Source organism: Anomaloglossus baeobatrachus, chromosome 4 (assembly GCF_048569485.1).
Source record: "Anomaloglossus baeobatrachus isolate aAnoBae1 chromosome 4, aAnoBae1.hap1, whole genome shotgun sequence".
Classification (NCBI taxonomy): domain Eukaryota; kingdom Metazoa; phylum Chordata; class Amphibia; order Anura; family Aromobatidae; genus Anomaloglossus; species Anomaloglossus baeobatrachus.
The window spans coordinates 500,943,533-500,970,339 of record NC_134356.1 but is presented as its reverse complement, the minus strand read 5'-3'; the positions used below and the strand labels follow the sequence as shown (position 1 = coordinate 500,970,339).

The 26,807-nt window shown below is 43.0% G+C and overlaps 1 protein-coding gene across 2 annotated transcripts in view; it reads right to left on the bottom strand.

The window, feature by feature from the left end:
* Positions 1 to 26,807, bottom strand: part of SLC12A1 (solute carrier family 12 member 1) — a 243,034-nt gene that overhangs the window by 41,026 nt on the left and 175,201 nt on the right. For both annotated transcript variants that reach the window (XM_075345801.1, XM_075345802.1), the window contains 2 exons: positions 19,078 to 19,184; positions 17,507 to 17,589 (listed from right to left, as the gene is read on the bottom strand). In XM_075345801.1, the coding sequence (XP_075201916.1) occupies positions 17,507 to 17,589; positions 19,078 to 19,184 (190 nt within the window). The remainder of the gene's footprint in view (positions 1 to 17,506; positions 17,590 to 19,077; positions 19,185 to 26,807) is intronic.

Sequence of the window (26,807 nt, the reverse complement as noted above, 5' to 3'; positions counted from 1 at the left end):
GCTAGTAATAGGTCTTTAGTCTTTGATCTTTGTAGAATATTAAGCTTTATTGTTATCCACATAAAGTTCTTGTTTTCACAACGCGTTTCAGCAAGATCCCCTTGCTTTCCTCAGGTGGATCTTGCTGAAACGTGTATCGGATAACGCCAGCTGAGACAGTCCCTCATCTCCCAGAGGAATTATACACCCACCACCGAGGTTGTGCGAGGGCGCACAACCTAATCAGGTGAGCAATTCTATAAAACAAATATAAAGACATCACTCCACGGGTGCTCCTCATATGCGCTATTATCTTTTTACAGTAAAATAGTCATAGTAAGGGCTAGGGGGCCTTTCCATTACTAACCCTGGGGCTTGATGCCAGTTGTCAATTTACAGCTGACATCAACCCTCAAAATATTACCCTGATTGCCACCACACCAATGCAATCAGGAAGAGCTGGACAAAGTGCAAGAATTGGCGCATTTAATAGATGTGCCAATTCTGGGGCAGCTGTGGCTGGTATTTTTTAGGCTGGGAAGGGTCAAAAACCATGGGCCGTCCCAGCCTAACACCATCCCCTACCTGTCTGCTTTACATTGGCTGGTTATCAAAAATAAGGGGGAATCCCACATAATTTAAAACACAATCACCCAGGGTGTGAGTAGTCAATAATGGCTGAGCTCCATGGAAACCAGCTGTACACAATGAAAGATAAAAAACCTCATATTGCATGATTGTGACAAATAGAAAAGGTAAGTCAATTGAAAACTTGCTTCTATTCTTGCTGTCAAACTAATTTTATGTGAACTTAGTTTGATTGCAATCTCTTTTTCTTCATTCATTTGCAGACCTCTTATAAGCATCCCATATTCTAAAATTTCTCTTATCATTCAATACATACTAATAATACATACGTAATTTGAGCCCTGTGGTTCCACAATGCTGTGGCCATCACTAACTCTCTAATATCAGCAAAGCTTCATTTGTTGCCTGCTTTACTATTCTAATACAGCCCTTGGGGTCTGTTCTGCACTGTCCAAACATGCCAAGAAGTGTGTGACTTCCTTTCTTTCTAATACAGTCTGTTTATCTTCGCTGTCAGCAGGTATGAGCAGTGTGCTGTCAGTTGGATGTCAGGAGCAGCAGTAGAGCCAGCTATGTGAAGTTGTTGCACAAAGCAGAAGAGTCCATAGCCTGAGAATGATGGCTGGTCAGATGGATATTCCGACAGAAAACTGGGCAAGGTGTTTGTTTCTCTATGTGACTCACTTTAGTATGTTATTGCCATTGACTTGCACTCACTAGAGCACCATTATAATGGATTCTCACCACACTCTTAATAAGTCTATTAGTTACTATCTTGCAATCAATGATCAATATGAGAATGATTTGGCTAAGTAAAGGTACTGTCACACATAACGAGATCGCTAGCGAGATCGCAGCTGAGTCACCGTTTTGGGGACGCAGTTGCGATCCCGTTAGCGATCTCGTTATGTGTGACACTTACCAGCGATCAGGCCCCTGCTGTGAGATCTCTGGTCGTTGCAGAATGGTCCAGGCCATTTTCTTCAAAGGCGATGTCCTGCTGGGCAGGACACATCGCTGTGTTTGACACTGTGTAACAGGATCACAGTGGCTGCTGAGATCGTTATACAGGTCGCAACTGCGATCTGTATTGTTCTGCATCGCTGGTAAGATCTCACTGTGTGACATCTCACCTGCGACCTCCCAGCGACTTACCTGCGATCCCTATCAGGTCGCATCGTTTTCGGGATCGCAGGTAAGTCGTTATGTGTGAAGGTACCTTAAGGCATGGATTGAGTTGGATATAGACATGTGGGCTATAGTTAGACATTTATTTTATAAATAGAGCATATTTTACTTTGAGGTTAATGGGCATGACCTGTAAAGCAGCATCCTCCAGAATGCTGCTGGAAAAAAATATTACACATTTTAATGCAAATTTGTTGTGTGCAAAAAAAAACTTGAATTTTTTCAAAAATAATATTCTGCTCTTCATTTTTAAAGAAAATTTAAGCAGGAGTGCTCAGAACTTCAGCTTCCAACAATTTTGCTATAATATATGGAGGAAAGTGGCAAAAATTAGACTACAAGTCTATGCCAACCTATACCGGTCTTGGATTTCCTTTGCTGGTGCACAGACTTTCACAGACTTTCAACGGTGATTCACATTTATTGTAACAAGTGAAAAAACATGAAAAATGGAATATGCATAACTGCTATGAATAATAAGAATATAAGAGATGTTTAGCCATTGTATTGATCAATGCAAAAGAACCCCAAAACCAACGTCAAGGTAATCTCTATTTTTGGGGCCCCTAGCCTATATGTATGTTTTTTAACTGCAGGTGAGGTTACACGTAGGTTAGGGACCCCAAAAATAGAGATTACCTTGGCGTTGGTTTTGGGGTTCTTTTGCATTGATCAATACAATGGCTCTTGTATTCCTATATTCCTGTATTCTTATATTCCTATTATTCATAGCAGTTATGCATATTCCATTTTTCATGTTTTTTCACTTGTTACAATAAATGTGAATCACCCTTGAAAGTCTGTGCACCAGCAAAGGAAATCCATTTTTCATTTTTTTTTCACCTTTTTCAGATAGTCCATTGTATTTTTCAGTCTAGTATTCCCATAGCAGTTCTGCTTTTCATCATTCCTATATACATTGTGACTTGTGTGCAACTCTTTACCCTTGTATAGTTATGTTTTTTGAGTCTTGCACCATGTTCACACCATTGGTGTTCCAAACATACATTCTTTAGTTCACATTTATTGTAAGACTATTGCCCTAACACCTAATGTTTTTCATTAAGATTGGTTTTAGAATGAACCTGTACCAAGATTTTTGCCACCTAATGTGAGAGAAGCATACTATAGAGAGGCCCTGATTCCAGCGATGTGTAACTTACAGGGCTGCTTGCTGTAGTTTTTTTTTTAATAATCTGCTGATAGAACAGTATTGTTATCATTAGAGGATTAGTAAACCTGCTGGCAGATATTAAAGGGAACCTGTCAGGTCCAATATGCACCTAGAGCCACGAGCAGTTCTTGGTGCATATTGCTAATCCCTGCCTAACCGTCCCTGTATACACCAGCATAGATAAAGAGATCTTTAGAAAAGTATTTCTAAAGATCGTTTCTTATATGCTAATGAAGCCAGGGACTAGTCGTAAGGGCGGGAGTTCCCTTGGTTAGTCCGCCCACATAGCACAGTAGCACGCCCCTGTGGGCATACTAACATGCTAATGAATGCGCTGCGACGCCACACATACCTCACTCTTCATGGCAGCCGGCGGAGGATGGGTGCGCACTGTGCATGATCCAGAGTCCCCTGGACTTCTGATCATGAGCACTAAACTGATGTCGAGTGTAAGCTTCCCGGCTTCAGTGAGGTACAGTGTGCATGACCGGAAGTGCTGAGGACTCCGGATCATACTTAGTGTGCATCCATCCTCCGCCGGCCGCCATTAAGAGTGAGGTATGTGCGACATCACTCTGCATTCATTAGCATGTTAGTATGCCCACAGGAGTGTGCTAGCATGCTATGTGGTCCGACTACCCAAAGGAACTCACACCCTTGGGACTAGTCCCTGGCCTCATTAGCATATAATAAACGATCTTTAGAAATACTTTTTCTAAAGATCCTTTTATCTATGCAAGTGTATAAAGGGACAGTTAGGCAGGGATTAGCAATATACACCCAGAACTGCTCGTGGTTCTGGGTGCATATTACACCTGATAGATTCCCTTTAAAGCATGAGCTCTGTATAGCCCCACCCCAAATATTGATTGACAGCTGTGTACACTGTGCATAGTCAGAAAGCTGCCCATCACTCATTTGGGTGGATTATACAGGACTCAGCATTCAGAGGTCTGGTAGAGATTTTATCACAACTGCAACAAGGAGCCGAGTAAGTGACACATCACTGGAATCATGATCTCTGCCCCTACATACCGCTCCCAGATAGGGACCCAATGACAGATTCCTATTTAACATATGTCCCTGTATATATTGGCTTCTGGTAGGTTGATATGGCTTCTTTAATCATTGTTCAAGCAATACACTGCCTTCTCCTGTTAGTAAGTCAGCGTATGTCTACACAATTCATACAAGATAGCGTATAGCTCTGTACCACTCTCATATACCACAGTAGCATCTAAAATTCTTATCCGTGTGCATGCGCAGCAATAACATGTCTCTAGCCAGAAAAATCTATATAATTACTTCTATGGCAAAAAATCATAAAAGTTTCATAACAAATGATACCGCCAAAGCAAATATAATGTTTCACAGAAATACTTTTGTCTTTTTTTTGGCAGAAAAATATTTACAGTAAATATATCCGTGTATAGAATTCATGTTATGTGCGACATTGTCCAGCAGATGGCAGCAGATGCATTCTTGATAAACGTATGATAAAAACAAGGTTTTGCAGCCTAAATATCCCACTAGCTGCACAATACGACTCACACAGACACCAGGGTCTGTAACATTGCCACATAAAAGGTAACATAAAATATGATATTGTCCCAAATCAATAACTGTAAAAAGCATCTTTGAAGCTACCAGTACTATATACGAGGAAGGTACATAGATTAACTCCTCACAATGTGCCTATTGTCCTAGGCATTCATACGCAGCCCTTCTCTAGCCGTTTATATGGGCATGTGGGTCATAAAAAGTTGAATAAAATAATTCCTTGATATCTGCGATCTGATGTCTTGTTTCAGAGAAATCCATGTTTTTTCATAATATGTCAATGATGTTAAGTTGAGCGGATCCGAACTCTAAAACTCCAGATCCGCGTGGTTTCAAAGATTTCTGGGTGCACGATCCAGATCCGGCACTGGCGAAAATAATTGAAAAATAAAGAAAAACAGAGATAAAATAGCGTTTTATACTTACCGAGACTCTGTGTCATGGCGACACACTGCTTCCGGGTCGCGCATTCACTTCTTGTGCTGTGCATCTGTACACACAGCTTTCTGTATTTTCCCTGCCCACCGGCTATCCTCTTGTCTGTGAGTGGTTGCGGGCAGACCGCGCCCCCAGCCTATGACAGTATCTGCCTACCGTGCAGTCATCACAGCTCAGTCATTGTCTGCACGGCCAGCGGTTGTGCTCTATGGCCGCTGGCTGTGTTATGTAGCAGAGCTGAAGCGGCGTGGGACCTCGTGTGGATTACGCAGGAGCTGCAGGGTGTTGGGGTTTAAGAAAAAGGTGAAGGAGGGTGTGTGTTTTGCACTTTATTCCAAATAAAGGCTTTTTCTCTGTGTCTATTTACATTCACTTACAGGTTAGTGTGATGCAGGTATTTCATAGACACCTGTGCCATCACTAACCTAGGGCTTAGTAGCAGCTGTGCGGTGCTATTAACCCCTCATTACCCCGACTGCCACCGCTCCAGGCCAACGGGAAGAGCCAGTATTGCATCGGGATTGTCACATCTAATAGATGCGGCAATACTGGGCGGATGCAGGCTGAGACTACCAACCCCTAGCCAGCATTATCATGGTTGGGGACGAAAATTAGGGGGGACCGCATGTCGTTTTTTTTTTTAAATTATTTATTTAAATAATTAAAAAGCCGCATCACCGGCACAGCCGCACACTTCTGACAGGAGCGTGCATTTGTTTCTGTGTACAAGCACGCTCATGTTCAGAGAGAGCAGGCTATGCTGGCTGATGTCATGTGAGACTTGTACGAGTCTGACAGTACATCACCGGCACAGCCTCGCACACTTCTGACAGGGGCGTGCATGTGTTTCTGAAACACATGCACGTTCACTATACTGGCCCGCAGACACTTGCACTGCTTTCCCCGCCCACCGGCCATCCTGCCGCTTGTGATTGGTAGCGTGTCAGCTGACTGCAACCAATCAGGGTAAGGACGTGTCTAGCTGCAACCAATTACCCGCACCGGTGGGCGGGCAAAACAATGAATATTGAATTGTTGGCTCCGAAAGGTCAAATCGTGACCCGGATGGACTTTGCTGCCATGACACAGCCTCGAGTGAGTATGTCGCGCTCGCTCCTACCCTCCTATCCCTTCTACAAACGTTTTTACTCTCCGGATTCTGGTACCCATAGAGTTATATGGGCACAGGAATCCGGACTGGATCGGTATTTTTTTTTCAATCCGGCAGGGATCCGCCGATCACGGATTTTGGCGGATTCGATCAGCCCTACTATTAAGATCTCTATGGCTCAAACATGGCTCAGAAAAAAAGGACATAAAAAAAAAATCACAGAAAAGGAATATGCCTTGCCAACACCAGGTCAGATTAATAATGAATTAGCAGGATGAAGCAGACCCCCATGATAAAGGTGGCGGCAGCACAGTTGCAAAATACTGATGAAATTACCACTCAAAACCTACCAATTCATGAAAAAGGTGGTTGCTAGTATTAAACATGCATGAAGATGAGGTTTGCATAGGGCATTAGTCACACAGGTACGTGTGATGCACAAAGTCTTGGTCATAGATCTCCCCAAAAGTTTGCTTTTGGGGGTGGGAATTTATTGCCCTGTATGACATTGCCTAATTATAAGTGCACTATGAAGCCGGGTGTACACGTCCCGACTTCAAACTGGTATAGTGCTCATGACCGCAAGTCCGGGGATGATCTGATGATGCACACTTAGCCGAAAACCAGCAGTGGCAGCAGAGAGGTGAGTGCAACCATGCCTCTGATGCTTCACATTCATTAGCATGTTGGTACACCCGCAGGGGCGTGCTGCCATGCTAAGGGGGCCAACTAGCCAAGGGAAGTAACGCCCTTGCGACTAGTCCTGGCCTCATTAGTATATTACAAAGAATCTTTAGAAATACTTTTTCTAAAGATCTCTTTATCTATGATACTAGGTACAGTTAGGCAGATATTAGGAATATGCACCTAGAACTGCTCGTGGTTTTGGGAGCGTATTGAACCTAACAGGTTCCCTTTAACAATAGCTAAGAGCAGGTTTCTTAGTGTGCGACATGTAATGAAAGACAGCCTTGCTCTCATTGGCCTCACTGCAGAGCTGTGCTTGATTACCTAGTGTGTGGAGTAGAGCACACATTTTATTACAGCAGCCAATGTGGGGGAGGGGCAGTACAGCAGTGCTGACAGCATTGTGATATGAGAGCTGATAGAAGTGTTTGTAATGAGAAAGAGCTAAGCTCTGATGTACTGCCCCTCCCCCACACTGACTGCTGTGATTTTTAAACTTGCATGTATAGCACAAGCATGTCCTGGAAGAAGGTGCAAATGTGGGTTGGGCTTTTCAAGGTGTTCTATTTTTTTAAGTTTGATGTCCTTTAAAGAGGTACTTTGAGGAGATAAAAAAAAAACTTCCACGGTTCCTGCCCTCATAAACTATAAAGATGAGACACCCAGTGCAGTTCTATATCCTCACAATACCTCAGTATTTCAGTGTGACCCGGCAGCTGCTCTCACTGCTCCCCCTCCCCTCTGAGACATTACATCATAAACCAGGTGGTGTGCTTCCTGCTGTTAGTAACAACCAGCCTCTTGATAATAGTTGCTTCTTGTCATGATCCAGGCCGGTATCTGCCGCTGTGGTATTCCCCAGCTGCAGCCTGGTCATGAGAGGGATTCATTTCTCCCTGCCTAGTTCTGGTTTCAGGGACGCTATATCTGGATCCTGCACCTCTGGGTCAGTGATAGTCTATGTCTCATAGTGTCTGTAGCTGGCTCTGTTGAGGTATCCAATCTGTTCTCTCCATACACCCTCTCCTGCCTAACCTGTGTCTGTCTGTCCTCCTCCAGCCCCGTCCCGCTTGTCATACCATTGTTTGTAGTTTGGACTTCCCGGTACTTGACTTACCCTCCTGTCCCTGACTTGGCTGTCTCTCCCTTTGGCTTCCTCTATTACTATTTGGCTCCTGACCCTTTCTTCCTTCTGACTCTGACTTTGTTCACCCCTCATACATTGTTTTGACTTCCTGTTGCTGACTCGGCTCTCTGACTACTCTGCTGCCACCTTGTGGTGACTCCACTGTACTACTCCCGGCCACGTCTTAGTGCAGCGTGACACTTGTGTCTTAGAACTGTTCTCCGACTGCAGACAAAAAGGTATTCTCATGTCACCAACTATAGGGTGCACACCCCTAGAGGAGACGGGGCAGCAGTGAGATCAGCGCATTGGGAATCTCATATTTATAGTTGTTTAAGATGGCACGGACCGTGGAAGAATTTACCGAGTACCCCTTTAATATTGGGAGTATGATGATTATATTGCGGTAAAGTTTTGAATATTTGACAGGAGAATAATATGTGTAGTTTTGTTCTTCACAGCTGATAACCATGGGAAAACACCTCTACAGGATACCTGGAAGAGAAATGTATCAGCACAATATCTATCTCCAGCAACTGGTGCGGAGAGACTGAAGATATTAACTTAACATATGGTGCGGATCATATGTACGCTTTCTCCTGGTGAAATAAATAATTGTTTGGTCTCTTGTAAGATTGGAAACAATATAGAGTGATAAAATATCTATTATTTTAAATGAAGGAAATCTGTTAGGCAGTTTTGTTTGAATCTGATAGTAGCATAATGTAGAGACTGAGAGTCTGATTCCATGGATGTGTCACCTACAGCATTGGAGCATTTTTAACAGAATCCCTGTTTTGTCTGATGTAGATGTAGCAGAGCTAAGACTTCTGGCCTGTGTATAACCCGCCCACACCCCTGACTGGCAATTCCTGTTTACACTGTGAATTGTCAATAGGATGCTAATGTGCTATGGGGGCGGAGTTACACAGATTATGCTGACTAGCCTGTAGGAGACATGTAGTCCTACAGTGATAATTTCCTGCTGATAAAATACTGATTGTATTTAAACTACACCACACAGCCTAATAAGTGACACATCCCTATAATCAGGCTTTCTGTCCACTCAGAAAGCTGCTATCAGATTAAATAGCAAAAGCCTGTTGACAAATCCTTTTTAACAATCAGAATGATACTCAAAGGTAAAGTGGTAAGTGATAACTTCCATATATTCTTTCTCTGGCAATCATATATAATGAATGTATGGAGTGGTGGTGAAGCATGGAAATTAATCCTTTCAGATGAAGGACAAAAGTGCCCCATTCTGGTTCTTGGATCAATTCTGGTGGGGGTTTCAGCAGTTAGACTTCCACCAATGTACAAGTTATCTGATAACGCCTTGTCACTGAAATGCGCCTTTAAAGGGGTATTCCCATCTCCAAGGTCCTATCCCAATATATACCGTACGTAGTAGGTGATGAAGTAGATGGAAGAAAGGGGTTAATCCGCGCTGCCAGAAGAAGATCACCGAAGATCGATGGAGATTAAAACATCTGATTTTATTAATGTACATTACTGATTTTCTCCTGAAGAAGGGGCTATACAGCTCTGAAAGACGTAGAATAATAAAATCTGATTTTTTAATCTCAATCCATCTTCAGGGATCTTCTTCTGACAGCGCAGAGTAACCCTTTTCTTCCATCTACTTCATCACTATCTTCTTGGGTTCTGCAACAGCAATCCTTTTTATGTAGTTAAAGTGGTTGTGTCTATAACGCAACCGCACCAGGTTAGTGCACCTATTTAAATTCTTTTGGCACCCCCGGATAAGACACCATTCGATATAAAACCAGTAGATATAATAATAATAATAATAATAATAGCAAATACCTCTAATTAGAAATGTAGTATAGTTCTTCTGCTTCACTATGTCACGTACCTCATGTTCAGAGCATTGCAGGACCTTAAGTATCCAGGGTTACAACCACGAGCAACTAACTAACTGTCTGTGACTGTATGCGTGGTCGTAACCATGGATACTAAAGGTCCTGCAATGCCCTGAACATGAGGTAAGTGACAGTGAATCAGAAGAACTCTACTACATTTCTAATTGGTGGTATTTGCTAATATCATTATTACTACACCTACTACATATTGATATAGGAATACCCCTTTAAGATCCAGCATTGGGGGTTAACCCTATATTCCTGTCATTCTCTCCCCGTTTTACACCACTAAACCTTTGATATTATTAAACCAATGTACCATTTAAGACAATCTCTAATTCATATCACTTAATCTGTATTTAATCCCTGGCACATTTCCTTTTGTAATCCCAGACATGTTTTTTTCACATTGGTTATATTTTGTCTCTAGGAGAAGATGGAACGTGGAATTAAAAGTGACAAAGTATAAATCATGCATGTTATCATCATAACCGAATGTGTCACTGTGCGCTACAAACCATTACTATACTGGTCCAGTCCACCAGTTCCAGGACATTTATTACTATCATAATTGATGTCACTTTCATTGAATGTAACATTTTCCTTTACACCCTGTTCACCACTATCATGAAATGAGTTATGGCAACGCAAGGTGAACAAGAGAATGTGGATTTCATTGCTTTCCAATAAACAGATTACAGGAAATTCACAGCTCAAATCTGAATTAATTATAGCTTTACATAAAACCGGTAATTTGTAAGCATCAATCCCTGAAAAGGAATAAAACAAAACTATAATTCAATATTTTATCCCCTATAATTTGATATAGCGGTGCCAGGAAGCTGGGATTCGGTGCCTAATGCTGTTATTAGGGCCTTAGTTCGTCTGCAGATATTTCATTTCTAAAGGCCGGTCACATTTTTGAGCTCAGTTAATTAATAATTGTAGCTTTTTACAAAACCTACGTTTGTTCCATTTCAAATATCTCACTTAATTGGCGTCAAGAAAAAAAAGAAAGAAAATAAACAGTAAGAGGATACGATTCAACTATGGTGTCAATTCACGCACTTGGGTCGGTGGAGAGAATACGGCCATAATGAAAGTGTGACGAGTAATGGCACCGTCCTGCATAAAAATTCAATAGAGTGCCCACAAAATACCGCATGGAATATGGTATCATACCGCCATACAGTGAGCTCATAGGGCTTGATTCATTGTTTGCATTGTTTCTAATGTATATTTTTTGACTCGTGTGCCAGTGGAAACAGTCCAGACTCAAAAAAAATAAAATAAAAATTATATATATATATATATATATATATACTCACACATATATATATATATATATATATATTATATATATACACACACGCGCGCACACACACACACACTACTGTACTGTATATGTTTTATTTTAAATCTTTTAAAAATTCCATTCCAATTAATTTGTGGGCACGGCAAGGAGATTATTCCATCCTATGGTGTGACTACACGTTTTGGCGTTATCCGCACCACATGAGAAAGGCTTGCGGATAATCTGAAATGCGTAGAGTCATGCCATAGCATGAAAATAACTCCTTGTTCTGACAAAAAGTTTGTTGGAATGGAATTTTTAAAAGATTTATAATAAATTTAAAAATAAATTAAAAATATTTTTTGAGTCCAAAATATTGAGCTGTTTCTGCTGGATTTTGCCTTGCTGGTTTCTCGATTTTGTGAATACAGGACTCTCACCCCCATCTCCGTGCGGTTCTGAGGACAAACTATCCATTCCTTTTTCTGGACTTAAAAAGACACAATTACTGGTAAGCTGACAATTTATTTTTTTTGTTCTTCAGTTGTAAATTCTTTAAAAAGCTCACTTGGTTTAAATATTCTGCATAAAAAAAAATGCTCTTCACTTTTGTCTTTAGCTTTTCTTGCAATCTGTTAGCATAAAAGGCTTATTTTCCATTAAATGGCACAAATTTGAGCAAAATAAAAAATCAAGCGTGCATAAAATTCACAGGCGGACACAGACAGAAGAGGGTCCCTGTGCAAGAAGAATATATCGTCCCTTTGTGGTCCAAGAGCTCAGAAAAATGCAAAACTGCACCGACGTTGGAGGTAGAAACGGGCCCCCCTTACCTCTTGGGCCCCTGAGCGGCCGTACAGGTTGCACTAATGGTATGTCCGCCCTTAATAAAATTACTCCGGGGGGACTGAATTGGATTTGTACCAAAAATTTAACGACTTTTAAAAAAGCTGCAATTATTAAATCAGCCAAAAATAGACGGAAACCCCAAATCTTGCCCAAAATCAAACATTAAACAGGTGGACACGTATTAAATAGACTTTAAAAAATGCACAACTTAAAAAGAAGAATAAAGTGCCCATGCAAAAAAGACCCAAAACATAAAAGACTACAAAAAAAGATGCAAATATAATAATAGATCGGGCCCATAGTGTCTGAATGAAATCAGTGCCTGTAACATAAGCTAAGCTCAAGATGGGTCACCAATGAGTAAAGGGTGCTTTACACGAGACGATCTCTCGTGCGATAGATCATCGGGGTCACGTTTTTTGTGACGCACATCCGGCATCGCTTGCGACGTCGTGCTGTGTGACACCTCCGAGCGACGCAGTATCGCTCACAAATCGTGAGTCGTGTACTCGTTGCTCGGTTTCATAGTCTCGTTTAATTAAAATGGCGCCGGTTGCTCATCGTTCCCGGGGTAGCACACGCCGCTCCGTGTGACACCCCGGGAACGATGAACAGCAGCTTACCTCCGTCCCGCCGCACCTGCTGGCTATGCGGAAGGAAGGAGGTGGGCGGGATGTTTACGTCCCGCTCATCTCCGTCCCTCCGCTCCTATTGGCCGGCCGCTGTGTGATGTCGCTGTGTGACGCCAAACGTCCCTCCCCCTTCAGGAAGAGGATGTTCGCCACCCACAGCTACGTCGCACAGCAGGTAAGTGCGTGTGACAGGGGGTTAACGACTTTGTGTGCCACGGGCAACTAATTGCCCCTGATGCACAAACGACGGGGGCGGGTACGATCGATCGTGAAATTGCACGATAGATCGTACTGTGTAAAGCAGGCTTTAGAATGCTGAGGACGGTATGGTGGAGGCCTCTTAATGGTGAATTGGCTCTTAGAAAGGTCTTATAACCCAGCTCTGCTGAGAAATTGCCCATTGAACCCCGGGTATATTGTGCCCTGTTGTCTGAGTATCTATAAAAATGGCTGATATCACATCATGCTCTATGTGTCAAGAAGCGCTGCAGCAACATTTTTGGGAACATAATATCCTGGCTGTGTAATTTACTCATCCCACTTCAGTTAATTGGAAAATGCTTCAGAAATATATTGGTCCTATGTAAACAATATTATTATTATGGTTAGCAGTCTCGCAATGTCAGGGTCACCTCCAGCTCAGATTTAGCATTTTCCGTGGATTTTTTTCTCCTTTTGTAGAGGATTCCATGCAGATTAGAGGATTATAACATCATCCTCTATAAATCCTGGCAGTTCTCCCCCTCCTCACACATCTACACCCTACTTATGCCTTTATATGCCCCAAATGCTGCTGAAAATACTTAAAAAGGATTGTCCACCTTTAGGGGGCCTTTTTTTTACTTAAATGCATGTAGTTGGGGCTAAAAAAAAATTTAAATTGGGTTTCATTAAAAAAAAAATTGCAACATTTGGTTCTTTGTTTTCCCACATTCAATTGTGATGTGGTTTGTGATCATAAATCAGCTAAGAGACAACAAGAAAATGATTCACAAAAGATCTACAAACTCTCCCATTGGACTTTCACAACCAGCTCCCTGATGGATTCTCAGTTAACTCATTCTGCAGCCAGCAATGGACAATAAAACACAGAGGCTATAGCAGGTAAATGGCCAAAAAATGTATGAAATCTAATGGTAGAAATTATTTTTAAGCCCAAAAATGTGCATTTAAGTTAATAGTGTTTGATGAAATTGATAAGAACGGGATTACAAAAATAGAATTTGCCGAAAAACAAGTGATTAACGTCTGAAAATTACAATATTTTATTAATAAATTTAAAAGATACTAATTAGTGTTGCTATGAATCTGAGCAAAAATAAAAATAAAAAAGGGAGAAAAAGTAGGGGTGGGGAGGGGCCTGATGTAGCCCAAAACAATAGTTCTGTTATAAGACCCTGCCTGACAACGGAGGGTGTGACACCCTAATGTGAATTGACGCCCCCGCTCCACATCGTCTGACTCTAACCAGCTCTATCCTTTCCCTATATAAGCACAACGAATAATATACGGGGGCTTGTATCTGGGCTACGGTTTTGGGCTACATCAGTCCAGCGTGCTTTTGTGTACAGCGGACAACGGGCCAATGTCACTCCTCACCCCTACTGTTTCTCCATTTCTTATCTTTTTTGTCTGTTCAGATTCATGGTGTCGCTAATTGGTGTCTTTTAAATTTATTAATAAAATATTGTACTTTAAGGGGTTAATCACTTGTTTTTCGGTAAATTCCCATTTAAGTTAATAAAAAATATTTTTTCTCCAAACGCGCACAACTCTTTTAAGGTCCTGTGCGCACTGGAAAACGGAATTTTCTTAAAAAAACTCCACAGGGTCTGAAAGATTACCGCACCCGCGGTAAAAAAAAATGCGGTAAACCGCACCCAAAAACCGCATGCGGTTTGCTGCGGTTTTACCGCGGTATTGCCGCAGGTCGGTACATGTGTTTTAATGCATTCAATGCAATAAAGCACATTGAAGGAAAAAAAAAAAAGTAATTTCTTTCTGAGATAGATAAATAGACAGATAGAAGAATGGATAGAGGAAGAGATAGATAGAGGACAGATCAATCAACAATCGACACGCTGCATTTCTCCCGAGCGGTAGTGTGTTCACATTACCGGCCGTGAGAAATGACCTGTGGTTACCTCTCTGTAGTCTTGTTGCGAGGCTGCATTCTGTACAATGTCAGTCGCGGGTGGATGCAAGCATCGTGGGACATCGCTGTGGATTACGCCGGAGCTGTGTGTTTGGGGGGTTACTATGGTGAAAGAGGGGGCTTTTTTGTGTTTTATTTAAAATAAAGGATTTTTCGGTGTGTGTTTATTCACTTTACTTACAGGTTAATCATGAAAGCTGTCACATAGACACTGCAAGATTAAAGCCTGGACTTAGTGGCGGCAATGCGCTGCCATTAACTCATTATTACCCTGATTGCCACCGTATCACGGCAGTCAGGAAGAGTCGGGGACACTCCAGAACTGCAGCATAATGGATGCGACAGTACTGGGGCAGCTGCGGGCTGATATTCTCGGCTGCAGGAGGAGGGGGGGCATTAACCCTGTCCCTCGCTCTCCCCAGCCTGAGAATACCGGGCCGCCGCTGTGTGCTTACCTCGGCTGGACGGTAAAAATACAGCGGAGCCCACGTGTTTTTTTTTTATATTTCCGTTTGATTTGTATGTGTATTCTATATGTCTGTGTGTGAGTGCGATGTGTGTATGTTCTGTGTTTGTGATGTGTGTGTGTTTACTCTCTGCTCAGCTTCCTCTTCCTGTCATAATGACATCACTTCCCTGCAAACCGCAGGCAGCAATGAACATTATGTCCCGAAACCGCGAAATACCGCAACGAATAACGCAGGAAAACGCAATGAAATGCACAGAATTTGCTGCCTGCGTTATTCCCTGCGGGATTTCACGATTACATTGCAGTCAATGGAGTGAAATGCCGCAGTGACGTGCGGAAAAGAAGTGACATGCAATTGTTTTTGCTGTGGGAATCCCGCAACAAAACATGCAGCTGTCAAAATCCGCATAGTGCGCACAGCATTTTTTTCCCATAGGATTTGCTGGTGAATCACTGCAGAGATGTTATGAACATAACATGCAGCGAAACATGCAGCAAATCCGCAGGAAATCCGCGGCAAAAAACGGTAAGTGCGCACAGGGCCTAAGCCAGGATAACAATAGTGGTCTTTGTACACCACAGTAAGTTACAGTTCAGCTTTGCAGGCAATGATTCTCCAACCAACTCAGGTGATGGGCCATGGCAAAACGTGTGCCACTGTAACAAAATTAATTTTTAATCTCTTTATTAATGACTTAGTAAATAGGATTGATAGCTCAAAAATTTATTAATTTAATGATAAACATTCAGAGACAACTATTTAACCAAAATATGTCAATGCAGTAAACAAGGATAGCTAGTTCCAATGATTCATAGCACAATATACCAATGGTTAAGTGGGCATAGAATCCATGTCCACTACCAAAATGCATAGAGTTCACAATAATACATACACAGATGAGCTATAATCTATCAGAAGATATTACAACAGATAATAAATACCTAAAAATACCTAAGGTGGTCATCCCTAAAATATAAGTTTCAATGTAAAACATATATGTAGTATATATTCACTATCAGTTATTGGATACTGACCACCACCTAGTGGTAAAAAAGTAGTATAGCCACATTAAAGGGAACCTGTCACCACTGTTTTGGCCTATAAGCTGCGGCCACCACCAACGGGCTCTTATATACAGCATTCTAACATGCTGTATATAAGAGCCCAGGCCGGGGGTATAACATAAAAAACACTTTATAATACTTACCTAACGGTCGGTTGGCCATATGGGCGTCTCCATTCTCCGGTGCCGGTGTCTCCTCTTTCGGCCATCTTTATCCTCTTTCTGAAGCCTGGGTGCATGATGCGTCTACGTCATACACACTCACCAGTCCTGAGCAGGGCAGATCAAAGTATTGTAGTGCGCCTGATAACTACAGTAGATTATTGCAAGGAATGGAAGACCTCCCATATTAAGAGAAGTTGGAAAAGTTGGTCTTGTTTAGCTTAGAAAAAAGACGTCTCAAAGGAGATCTCATTTATATGTATAAATACATGAGTGGTCAATATAAAGGACTGGCACATGACTTATTCCTTCCAAAGACAATACTAAGGACCAGGGGGCATACACTGCGAATGGAAGAAAGGCGATTCCAGCAGCTAAATAGAAAAGGGTTCTTTACAGTTAGAGCAGTCAGACTGTGGAATACCCTACCACAAGAGGTAGTAATGGCAGACACTATAACAGCTTTTAAGAAAGGGCTGGATGATTTCCTCAGTACACACAACATTGTTGGTTATAAATGATTTAGTGCCGAAATATACAGTGTGTCCACCCATATCCTGTCCACCGCCATTAACTTGAGAACGGCGGCAGCTATAGACATAGAAGTGGTGTCTAGGTATAGTAAAGTATCCATGTGCTATGCAATGAAACCACCTATAGCGCCACCTGGTGGAAAACAATGGAGTTAGCATTTTTATCTCCAACGGAATGAGATAGAGAAAAAAAGTGAATTAAAAAATTGTAGGGCATCATCAATTCAATATGAATCGACACCTTTCATACAGAAATGCTATGATATGAAACCCATGACCTCCCCAAAACATTGAATGCCGGTTTCGCATATGGCGCTCATTTAACTTTGATGCTCAAAGTGGCCACCGTCAGCTGCATTGCACATCTGGCCTCTGGACAGATGGGTGGACACACTGTATAACTGGTGGCAGAAGGTTGAACTAGATGTACCTAGGTCTTTTTTCAACCTATGTAACTATGTAAAAAAATATGACCCCATAAGAAACTATAGGATCAAATGTATCGTGAGTTTCTTCCCTGCTTATTTTTATACTGTACAAAGGGGTAGAAAAAAGGAGGGTTGGAAATATGTAAACACACCCAAAGCAGTTTAAAAGGTTCATCTTCCTACCTTGAGCCTGGAGAACTGCGGAGATATCAAATCCTTGGCTATTCCTCACAATTACAACTCCATGTTCAAAGTCAAATGCATCACTGTAAAGAAACACAGAGTATAAGAAACATGAGGAAGAAACCGTCACAGATAATAAAAGAAAAATGAAGTGGGTCAAGGATGCTGAATCCATAAGACAATCATTGTAATGGAATCCCCTTGTTATACAGTGGTGACCATATAGTTGTCAGTTTTGAAAAAAATATAACTAAACTATTTAGTAAATATACAACCATCAAACATGTCAGCAGGAGTTAGAGGACGAACCGCCAGAATATTCCTATGTAAACTAAAGCCAGTGCTATACTGGCACTATCAGGCTGATTCCATACATACCTTTAGTTGTGAGATTAGATATATACTTTCTGAAATACAGGCACGTAAAGTTTGTGACATGCACTGTTACTTGATTGATAGGTGCTACAGAATATCTAATAGGTGGGTTAGGTTTTGCTACTTATTCTCGCCCGCCTGTCCTTTCTCCCCCTGTCTGTGTTATTACAGGGGGAGGAAGGAGGACGGAAGGACAGGGGGGAGGAAGGCCAGGCAGGCAGACAGGGGCGGAAATAACCAGCAAACCCGACTCACCTATTCGATATTCTGTTGCACCTATCAATGAAATAACAGTACATTTCTGTAACTTTACTTACCTGTATTTCAGAGACTATACATCTGATCTGACAACTAAAGGTATGTATAGAATCAGCATGAAAGTGCCAGTATAGCACTGGCTTTAGTTTATATATGAAAATCCTGGTGGTTGGTTCTCTTTAAGCCTACCACAGGATCTATTTAGTAAATAAGACTTACTAAATTTTATTTTAATTATTATTTGTAGTAGCATGTCATTTTTTGATAATTTTTTTCTTTTCCATTTATTTTATCATTTTAGATTTTTTTCCCCAGAGTGTTTTGTAATAAAATATTAAAAATTTTACAACTTTACCCTTCGAAAGCCACTAATTACCACATTTAATAATTATTATTTTATAAATAGTATAATATATCCAGTATTTGAGCAGAAATAAAGAAGCGACTTTTTGTGAGTTGATCTCCGGTAACAGCATGTGGCTTTTTTCGACTAGACTTGTCATTATCACAGTAACAGTTGGGACACTCTTAAGAATGAAGCTAGGCCAATCGAGCGATGATTGAGAGCCTAGACCAAAGGAAATGCATTATGCATTGTAAATATAATTATGGTGTGACTGTTTGGTCTGTCATTTTTATGCTGGCGCTTTTGTATTTTTGGCAAGACTCTATTCCTTTGAGAGCAGGTGTTGGCATCACCTCGGCTCAGTGAGCAAGTGGAACAGTTGGCAGCCAGATGCATCCTCATTGTAAATATTGATTTCTTTTAAATACAGGTCTTTCTATATCAGTTATAGTTAATGTAGACCAACAAGTAATCTGTATTGAATATGAAATATATGAATGTAACACATATGTCTACACTTGTTTTACAAATGGAAACAAGCAACATTAGTTAAGCCAAGCTGGCTCACAAAAGCCAAGATTAAAATACTCACTGCAATATGCCCACATAGTTTGCCAAGTCCACTGTGCTGGCCTGTCTCCATTCTCTCTTGAAGCCCATCACCAAGGTATTAGGCTTCATCCTTCCCAAACCGGCAGCCTGCAAAATAATGTGCGGTTACTGAATAACATTATTATGTAATTATTGTTATAAGAATAATTATAGAGGCATTCCATATAATTACCTGCCCAAACCCTGAGGTCCATTGGACGGATGGAGGTAATACAGGAGTGCAGTGCTCATCTCACACTGAATGGAGTAGCACAGATATACACAGGGTTTTTTTTGTTTTTTTTTCAGGGATTCAAAACAAATTGTACCATTTTATACCAGATGCTGTATCACAGAGTTATTCCAACCTAAAATCGTTGCTTCTTAGGAAAACTGATGGAAAGTCTACAACTTCAACAAAGTGATAGGGCCTTTGTGTGCCAAAGAGAAGGTTCTCTGCTCATGGCTCTGCTTCCATATATTTGTCATCAGCTGTAATAGGATACACCAGGAAACATGAAGAACGCAAGGATAGATGAAGAATACTAATAGTTTGGTTTAATAGGAATCTGTCACCAGGTGATTGCTACCCCATCTGAGAGCAGCATTATGTAGGGAAAAGACCCTGATTGCAGAGATGTATCACCTACTGGGCTGCTTATAACCATAGTCTCTCTGCTGCAGATCTACAAGTTCTGAACTAACCATAACCCCCGTCGTTTGTGCGTTACGGGCAAATCGCTGCTCGTGGTGCACAATGTCGCTAGGCGCCGTCACACATACTTACCTTCCTAGCGACGTCGCTGTGGCCGGCGAACAACCTCTTTTCTAATTGGGCGGTTTGTGCGACATCACAGTGACGTCACACGGCAGGCGCCCAATAGAAGCGGAGGGGCGGAGAGCAGACGCAGGAAAGTAACGCCCACCTCGTTGCAGGTACGGTGTTGTTCGTCATTTCTGGGGTGTCACACGTAGCGATGTGTGCTGCCTCAGGAACGACGAACAACCTGCGTCCAGAACAAGGAACGACATTTGGGAAATGGATGACGTGTCAACAATTAATGATTTGGTGAGTATTTTGCATCGTTAGCGGTCGCTCGTACGTGTCACACACAACGACGTCGCTAACGAGGCCGGATGTGCGTCACAAATTCTGTGAAACCAACGACATCTCGTTAGCGATGTCGTTGCGTGTAAAGCCCCCTTAACCACACCACTGATTAGTCACTTTTTGTGTACCCTGTGCATAAGCAGAAATCTGGCAATCAGTGATGGTGTTATACAGAGCTCATCAATATGGAGGACTACATGGCCTCAGGATTACTAATCCTCTATTGATAATCTAAAGCTGATAGAGCACTAATTGTATCATATTTACAGAGGGCACCCCAGTAAGTGACAGATGGGCTAGCAAAAATCTGATGACAGATTCCCTTTAAGGGGTATTCTTTCTCAAGATTGGAAGTTATCTCCATCCATAAGATAGGGAATAATGTCACAATCACTAGATTAGGAAGCAAACACCTGTTTACAGATTAATTTCAAAGGGAATATGTCACCAAGATTTGCTACCTCATTTGAGAACAGCTACATGTACTGCAAGAGACCCCGATTCCAATGATGTATCACTTAGTTCACTGGGTGTAGCAGTTGTGACACAAAGTTCTTAGATTTTGCATGAAGTAGCGTTCAGAAAGCTAACGCCACCCACACCACAGCTCTCTATAGACAGTGAGCTGCTTATCACAGGAGAGAGCGTGGTTGTACCACGTGGCACGAGACACCTAGTGACAGCAATGATAATGTCCTAGTGATAAAACTTTTATTGTAATTAAACAGCGGCACACAGCTTAATAAATGATACATTACTGAATTCTATGTTTCAGCCAGTATCACCCTTTGTCTTCAGGTTACATAGCAAAACCCTTCTGACAGATTCCCTTCAATCAAAAATAATACAGATTATGACGGTAAGTGTAGCTCACTATATCTGATTGATATATTGACGAGAAGGGATTAATCTAGGTATTACAGTCTCCATTAAACAACTTATTTTGGTTTGGAAATGGAACAGTTTGTCCGATGTGGATATGCTTAGTTATTCAATTATTTGATGTACAGGTAACTTTGACTTTACATGCCTTTTTATTGTTTTTAAAACTTGAGACTACTTGATTGGGGTTGGGGTGTGAACTCCAAGTCAGGATACATACTAAAAAAAAAGAAATCCTGTTGACAGCACAGTGGCTTTATGGTTACCATTGACCCCATGTAGCACTGCAGTCCTGGGTATAATACAAACAAGAACAACTTGTACATGCAGTTTGTATATTCTTCCCCTGTTTGCAGGAATTTCCTTTACTTTATGAACTGGTTTGTTAATTGACTGCCTATTCATTAGATTGTAAGTCCCATGGGGAACAGGCACTGATGTGGATGATAATTCTTGTACTGTCCTGTGGAATATATTGGTGCTATTTCAGCAGCATAAGGAAAAATCAAATTCTGTGTTCCAGGAATGGTTAGAACTAGACATGAGCGAGCACTACCATGCTCAGGTGCTCGGTACTAGTGATGAGCGAGCACTACCATGCTCAGGTGCTCGGTACTAGTGATAAGGGAGCACTACCATGCTCAGGTGCTCGGTACTAGTGATGAGCGAGCACTACCATGCTCAGGTGCTCGGTACTAGTGATAAGGGAGCACTACCATGCTCAGGTGCTCGGTACTAGTGATAAGGGAGCACTACCATGCTCGATGCTTGGTACTTGTAATGAGCAGTCAGACACTTGGACAGGCTCAACTCATATACTGGTTATAATCAAAGTCAATGGGGAACTCGAGTGTTTTTCCCTGAAGATCTTCCAGAAAAATGCTCAAGTCCCCCCATTGACTGACATTATACTTGGGTACTTGAGTCGCGCCCATCCGAGCATCCAAATACAGATTATGAGTATTGAGCATTGTAGTGGTCGCTCATCACTATTACCGAGCACCCGAGCATGGAGGTGTTCGCTTATTACTAATACTGAGCAACTGAGCATGATAGTGGTTGCTCATCACTAGTCCCAAGCTCCAGAGCATTGTAGTGCGTGCTCATCATTAGTACTAAGCACCTGAGCATTGTAGTGCTCGCTCATCACTAGGTACCAAGCACTCGAGCATGGTGGTGCTTGCTCATCAATAGTACTGAGCACTTTAATATGGTAGTGTTCGCTCATCACTCATCACTAGTACTGAACACCCGAGAATGGTAGTGCTCACTCATCACTAGTACTGAGCACTCGAGCATGGTAGTGCTCACTCATCACTAGTACCGAGCACCTGAGCATGGTAGTGCTCAATCATTATTAGTACTGAGCACCCGAGCATGGTAGTGTTCTCTCATCTCTAGTACAGAGGACCCGAGCATGGTAGTGCTCGCTCTCACTGGTACAGAGCACCTGAGCATGGTAGTGCTCGCTCTCACTGGTACTGAGCACCAGAGCATGGTAGTGCTTGCTCATCACTAATACGGAGCACCTGAGCATGGTAGTGCTCATTCATCACTAGTACCGAGCACCCAGGCATGGTAGTACTTGCTCATTACTAGTGGAAAAATATAAAACATCTGTATCTGAGTTGCTGACACATTGCATGCTGTACAGGAGTGACAGGCAGCATTATACCACGTCCACCAGTGATTTTTTTGTTTGGCTGTGGAAGGGGAAATTTTCCTTACATTTATAAATGACTTGAGATGAACGGAAATGATTTCTTTGCAATTAAAAGTATTTGGAATTCAGCAGTCAAGCTGTCATTTCAATAGATGTGTTACTTACTATCTCCAGAGCACATGTTGTTTTCCAGGGGTTTTATTGTCCCCGAAATGACAAGTTTGTTCCTGGGCGACTTTACGAGAGTGCAGCTGTGATGTTCACCACAATCGCGTTTTTAGCTTTATTGATTTTTGTCATTCAAAGATGTAAAATGCCATAATGATTTTGTGGGAGTTTTCAGGAACAAGTGCAATCTGCTTATTTTACAGTCTGCTTTTTAGATGAAAGATTCATCTGCTCGCAGAAGTTTCCACTAGAACGCTTGACTAAAAAAGATCATGTTTCAAAGAGAACATTTAACACAAACCTGTCATCTTCAGAGAGTAGGAATAGCCATTTGTGGGGTGAATCAGCTTTCATTGGAATGCAGGGTATAAAGCGGAAAAACATATTGAATGCACTTTAAAGAGAACCTGTCACAAACAAAAGAGGATTTCCACCCAAACTCTAAAAAGCACTATACCTCAGTAAATAAAACGATCAGAAGCCACATTTTAGTGTGTAGCAATAATGATTGCCAAAGGAAACAACTTGAATATTAATTTAATTAGCTCTATCATATAGCGCCATTGATTCCGTAGCACTTCTAAATCTCTACCGTATATTCCATCAGTATGTTTATAGAGTGGGGGGAAACTGGAGAACCTGGAGAAAACCCACGCAAACACAGGAGAACATACAGATTCCTTGTACATGTTGTTCTTGGTGGGCTTTGAACCCAGGATCCCAGCGCTGCAAGACTGCAGTGAACCACTACGCTGGCGGTTATGTCAACTATCTGGGTGATTTCTATTAAAGAGGTGCCTAATGAGGCTAAGGGTAAGTTCTCACAAGATGTATACAAGGATGCATTTCTGGTTTTCTTTAAAGGGCGCTTTACATGCTACAATAAATCTTACAATGTGTCGGCGGGGTCACGTCGTAAGTGACGCACATCCGGCATCGTAAGTATGATTGTAGCGTGTAAAACCTCCATGCAATTGCGATTGAACGAAAATCCGTTCATCGCATGAACATCGTTCATTCCTCAAAAATTGAACGTGCGGTTGTGCAATGTTCCCGAGGCAGCACACATCGCAGTGTGTGACACCCCGGGAACATTGAACGACAGCTTACCTCCGTCCGCGGCTCCCGCCGACAATGCGGAAGGAAGGAGGTGGGCGGGATGTTTACGTCCCGCTCATCTCCGCCCCTCCGCTTCTATTGGCCGGCTGCCGCGTGACGTCGCTGTGACGCCGAACGTCCCTCCCACTCCAGGAAGTGGATGTTCGCCGCCCACAGCGAGGTCGTATGGACGGGTAAGTACGTGTGATGGGGGCTAATCGTTTGTGCGGCACATTAAACAAATTGAACGTGCCGCACATACGATGGGGGCGGTTACGATCGCATAAGATTTCGTATGCAAAATCATAACATGTAAAGCAGGCTTAAGTTAAAGGGAGCCTGTCAGGTGCAATATGCACCCAGAACCACGAGCAGTTCTAGGTGCATATTGCTGATCCCTGCCTAATCGTCCCTGTATCTTGTAGGATACATAAAGAGATCTTTATAAACAGTATTTCTAAAGATCGCATACCATATGCTAATGAGCCAGCAACTAGTCCTAATGTAGTTAGTTCCCTTGGCTAGTCGGCCCCCTTAGCATATAAGCATGCCCCAGTTGGTGTGCTAACATGCTAATGAATGTGCAGCGTTAGAGGATGGTTGCTCTCACCTCTCTGCTGACATCACGTCTGAGTCCTAGATTTCAGCTCAGTGCACATGATTCCGGACTTTCAGTCATGCGCACTATGAAGCCAGGAGTACGAGTCCTGGCTTTAAACACATGTAGTGCGCATGACCGAAAATCAGGATCATGCGCACTGAGCTGAAATTGAGGACTCGGATGTGATGGCAGCAGAGAGGTGAATACGACCATCCTCTGACGCTGCACATTCATCATCATGTTAGCACACCCGCAGGGACATACTAACATGCTAAGGGGGCTGACTAGCAAGGGGAACTGTGACGCCCTGGCAAAACCAGGTAGTCACAGATAGGCCCCTGCATTACACCATTCCCTCACAAGGAAACACACAGCCAACCATTAAACCCTAGTCAACCCCCTTAGGGACAGATAGACACACCAGTGGGCGTGGCCAGGCGGTTGGTGCACGCTTACCCAGGGGTTTAGACTGCCCAGGGCGGGAAAAGCAGCAGATCAGTTTTAGAGTTCAGTGAGAGTGGAGGTCAGGCCTGTGTGTCAGGCCTGCAGCAAACTGACAGGTGCCAGGGTAGGAGCCCTGGTGCCTTGGCTAGGAGGCAGACGGTGGTCTCCGTCAATAGGAGATGGGAAGACGGCTCGGTGGAACCGAGGTGGACTGGGCCAGGGTTGTAGCCCGCCGGTACCGACACGGGGAACCCACCCAGAAACCGTAGCACAGAGGGGGGTACTCGGACCCTGAAGCCAGGAGCCAGAACCTAATGGAACTGGTTAATTAACCGATTGAGGCCAGGACTAGAGGTCCTGTCCCACCCAAAGTCCCTCATAGAAGACAACAGCCCACCGATTAGGGATAAGAGGTCACTGCCAAGGCCCATAGATCCCACGGGCCAGCGTCTGCAGGCACGGCTCCTTAGGCTCCAGCCGGGAGCGGACTCCTACGTTTCATAAAAGGAAGTCTTTTCTACTTAAACAGTGCAGGAAAAGGATAGAAACCACCAGCCGGGTGGGGGATTCCGAACGCAACAGGCCGCGGCACCGGCCACCACCATTTTGGTTTACCAGAGACTTGTGTGTTTCCTTCAGAGTGAGTACACCAACACCCCCTGCGGTGGTCATTCCCCCTGTACCAGAGCCATCGGGTCCCGGGGCCACCATCCCTGCCCACCGAAGGGTTAACATCTTGCTGCACAACATCTCCTCCGGGTGCCCCGTAACAGCAGTGGTGGTGTCCCACTTCACCACACACCGTGGGTGGCGTCACAAACCTATTACGGCCTAGCCCGTACATCTACGTCCCCCATTTTATTCGGTGTGTCCGCGAGACCCCCGGGTACGGAGACCCTCGAGCCACCACCCCTGAAGGTCCGGATCCGAGCAGCGTCGGCTGCTGGAACGGGGGCGGCACAGAACTAATGCCTCATTAGTCGCAGGCCTCATTACCATATGATAAAAGATCTTTAGAAATTCATTTTCTAAAGATCTCTTTATCTATGCTAGTATATACAGGGACAGTTAGGCAGGGATTAGCAATATGCACCCAGAACTGCTTGTGGTTCTGGGTGTATATTGCACCTGACAGGTTCCCTTTAAACTGCATAGATAATTCTAAAGGCTAAATTGACTGGCACTGCAGGTATGAAATCCGCAGAAGTCCAATTTATGCCGTGGATATCACCATGCATATCACAATTTGCAATGCATGCGGTGAAATGCACAATGACACACAACTGCATTTCCACTACTAAATGTACAGCATTTTTGTCACTGATGATTTAGCTACTGGTTTTCCAATGGGGTAGGTCTCCATGGAAAGGGAATGTACCCTAAGGCTATGTGCCCACGGGGAAAGGGTCCTGCGGATATATCTGCAGGACATTCCGCAGGAGCTCCCAGAAATTCGCAGCACAATTTTGTCTGTTTACATGCTGCGGATGTATTGCGGAATGTCCTGTGGATATGCTGCAGGCATTCTGCATTGAGGATACAGTACCATGGCTTGGGCACTGCATCCTCAATGCAGAACAAGTGCTGGAGTGATCGGGGAGTTCATACTTACCTCCATCACGCAGCCCTTCACTCTCCAGCCGTGTCTGTCGGCACTTTGCACGAGGTGGGCGGGCCTGAACTAGCTCTGGCTGTCACATGACCGGAGCTTGTGCAGGCCCCGCCCACCTCCTGCTTCCTGCTCCTGGCTCCACTGCGCTCCTC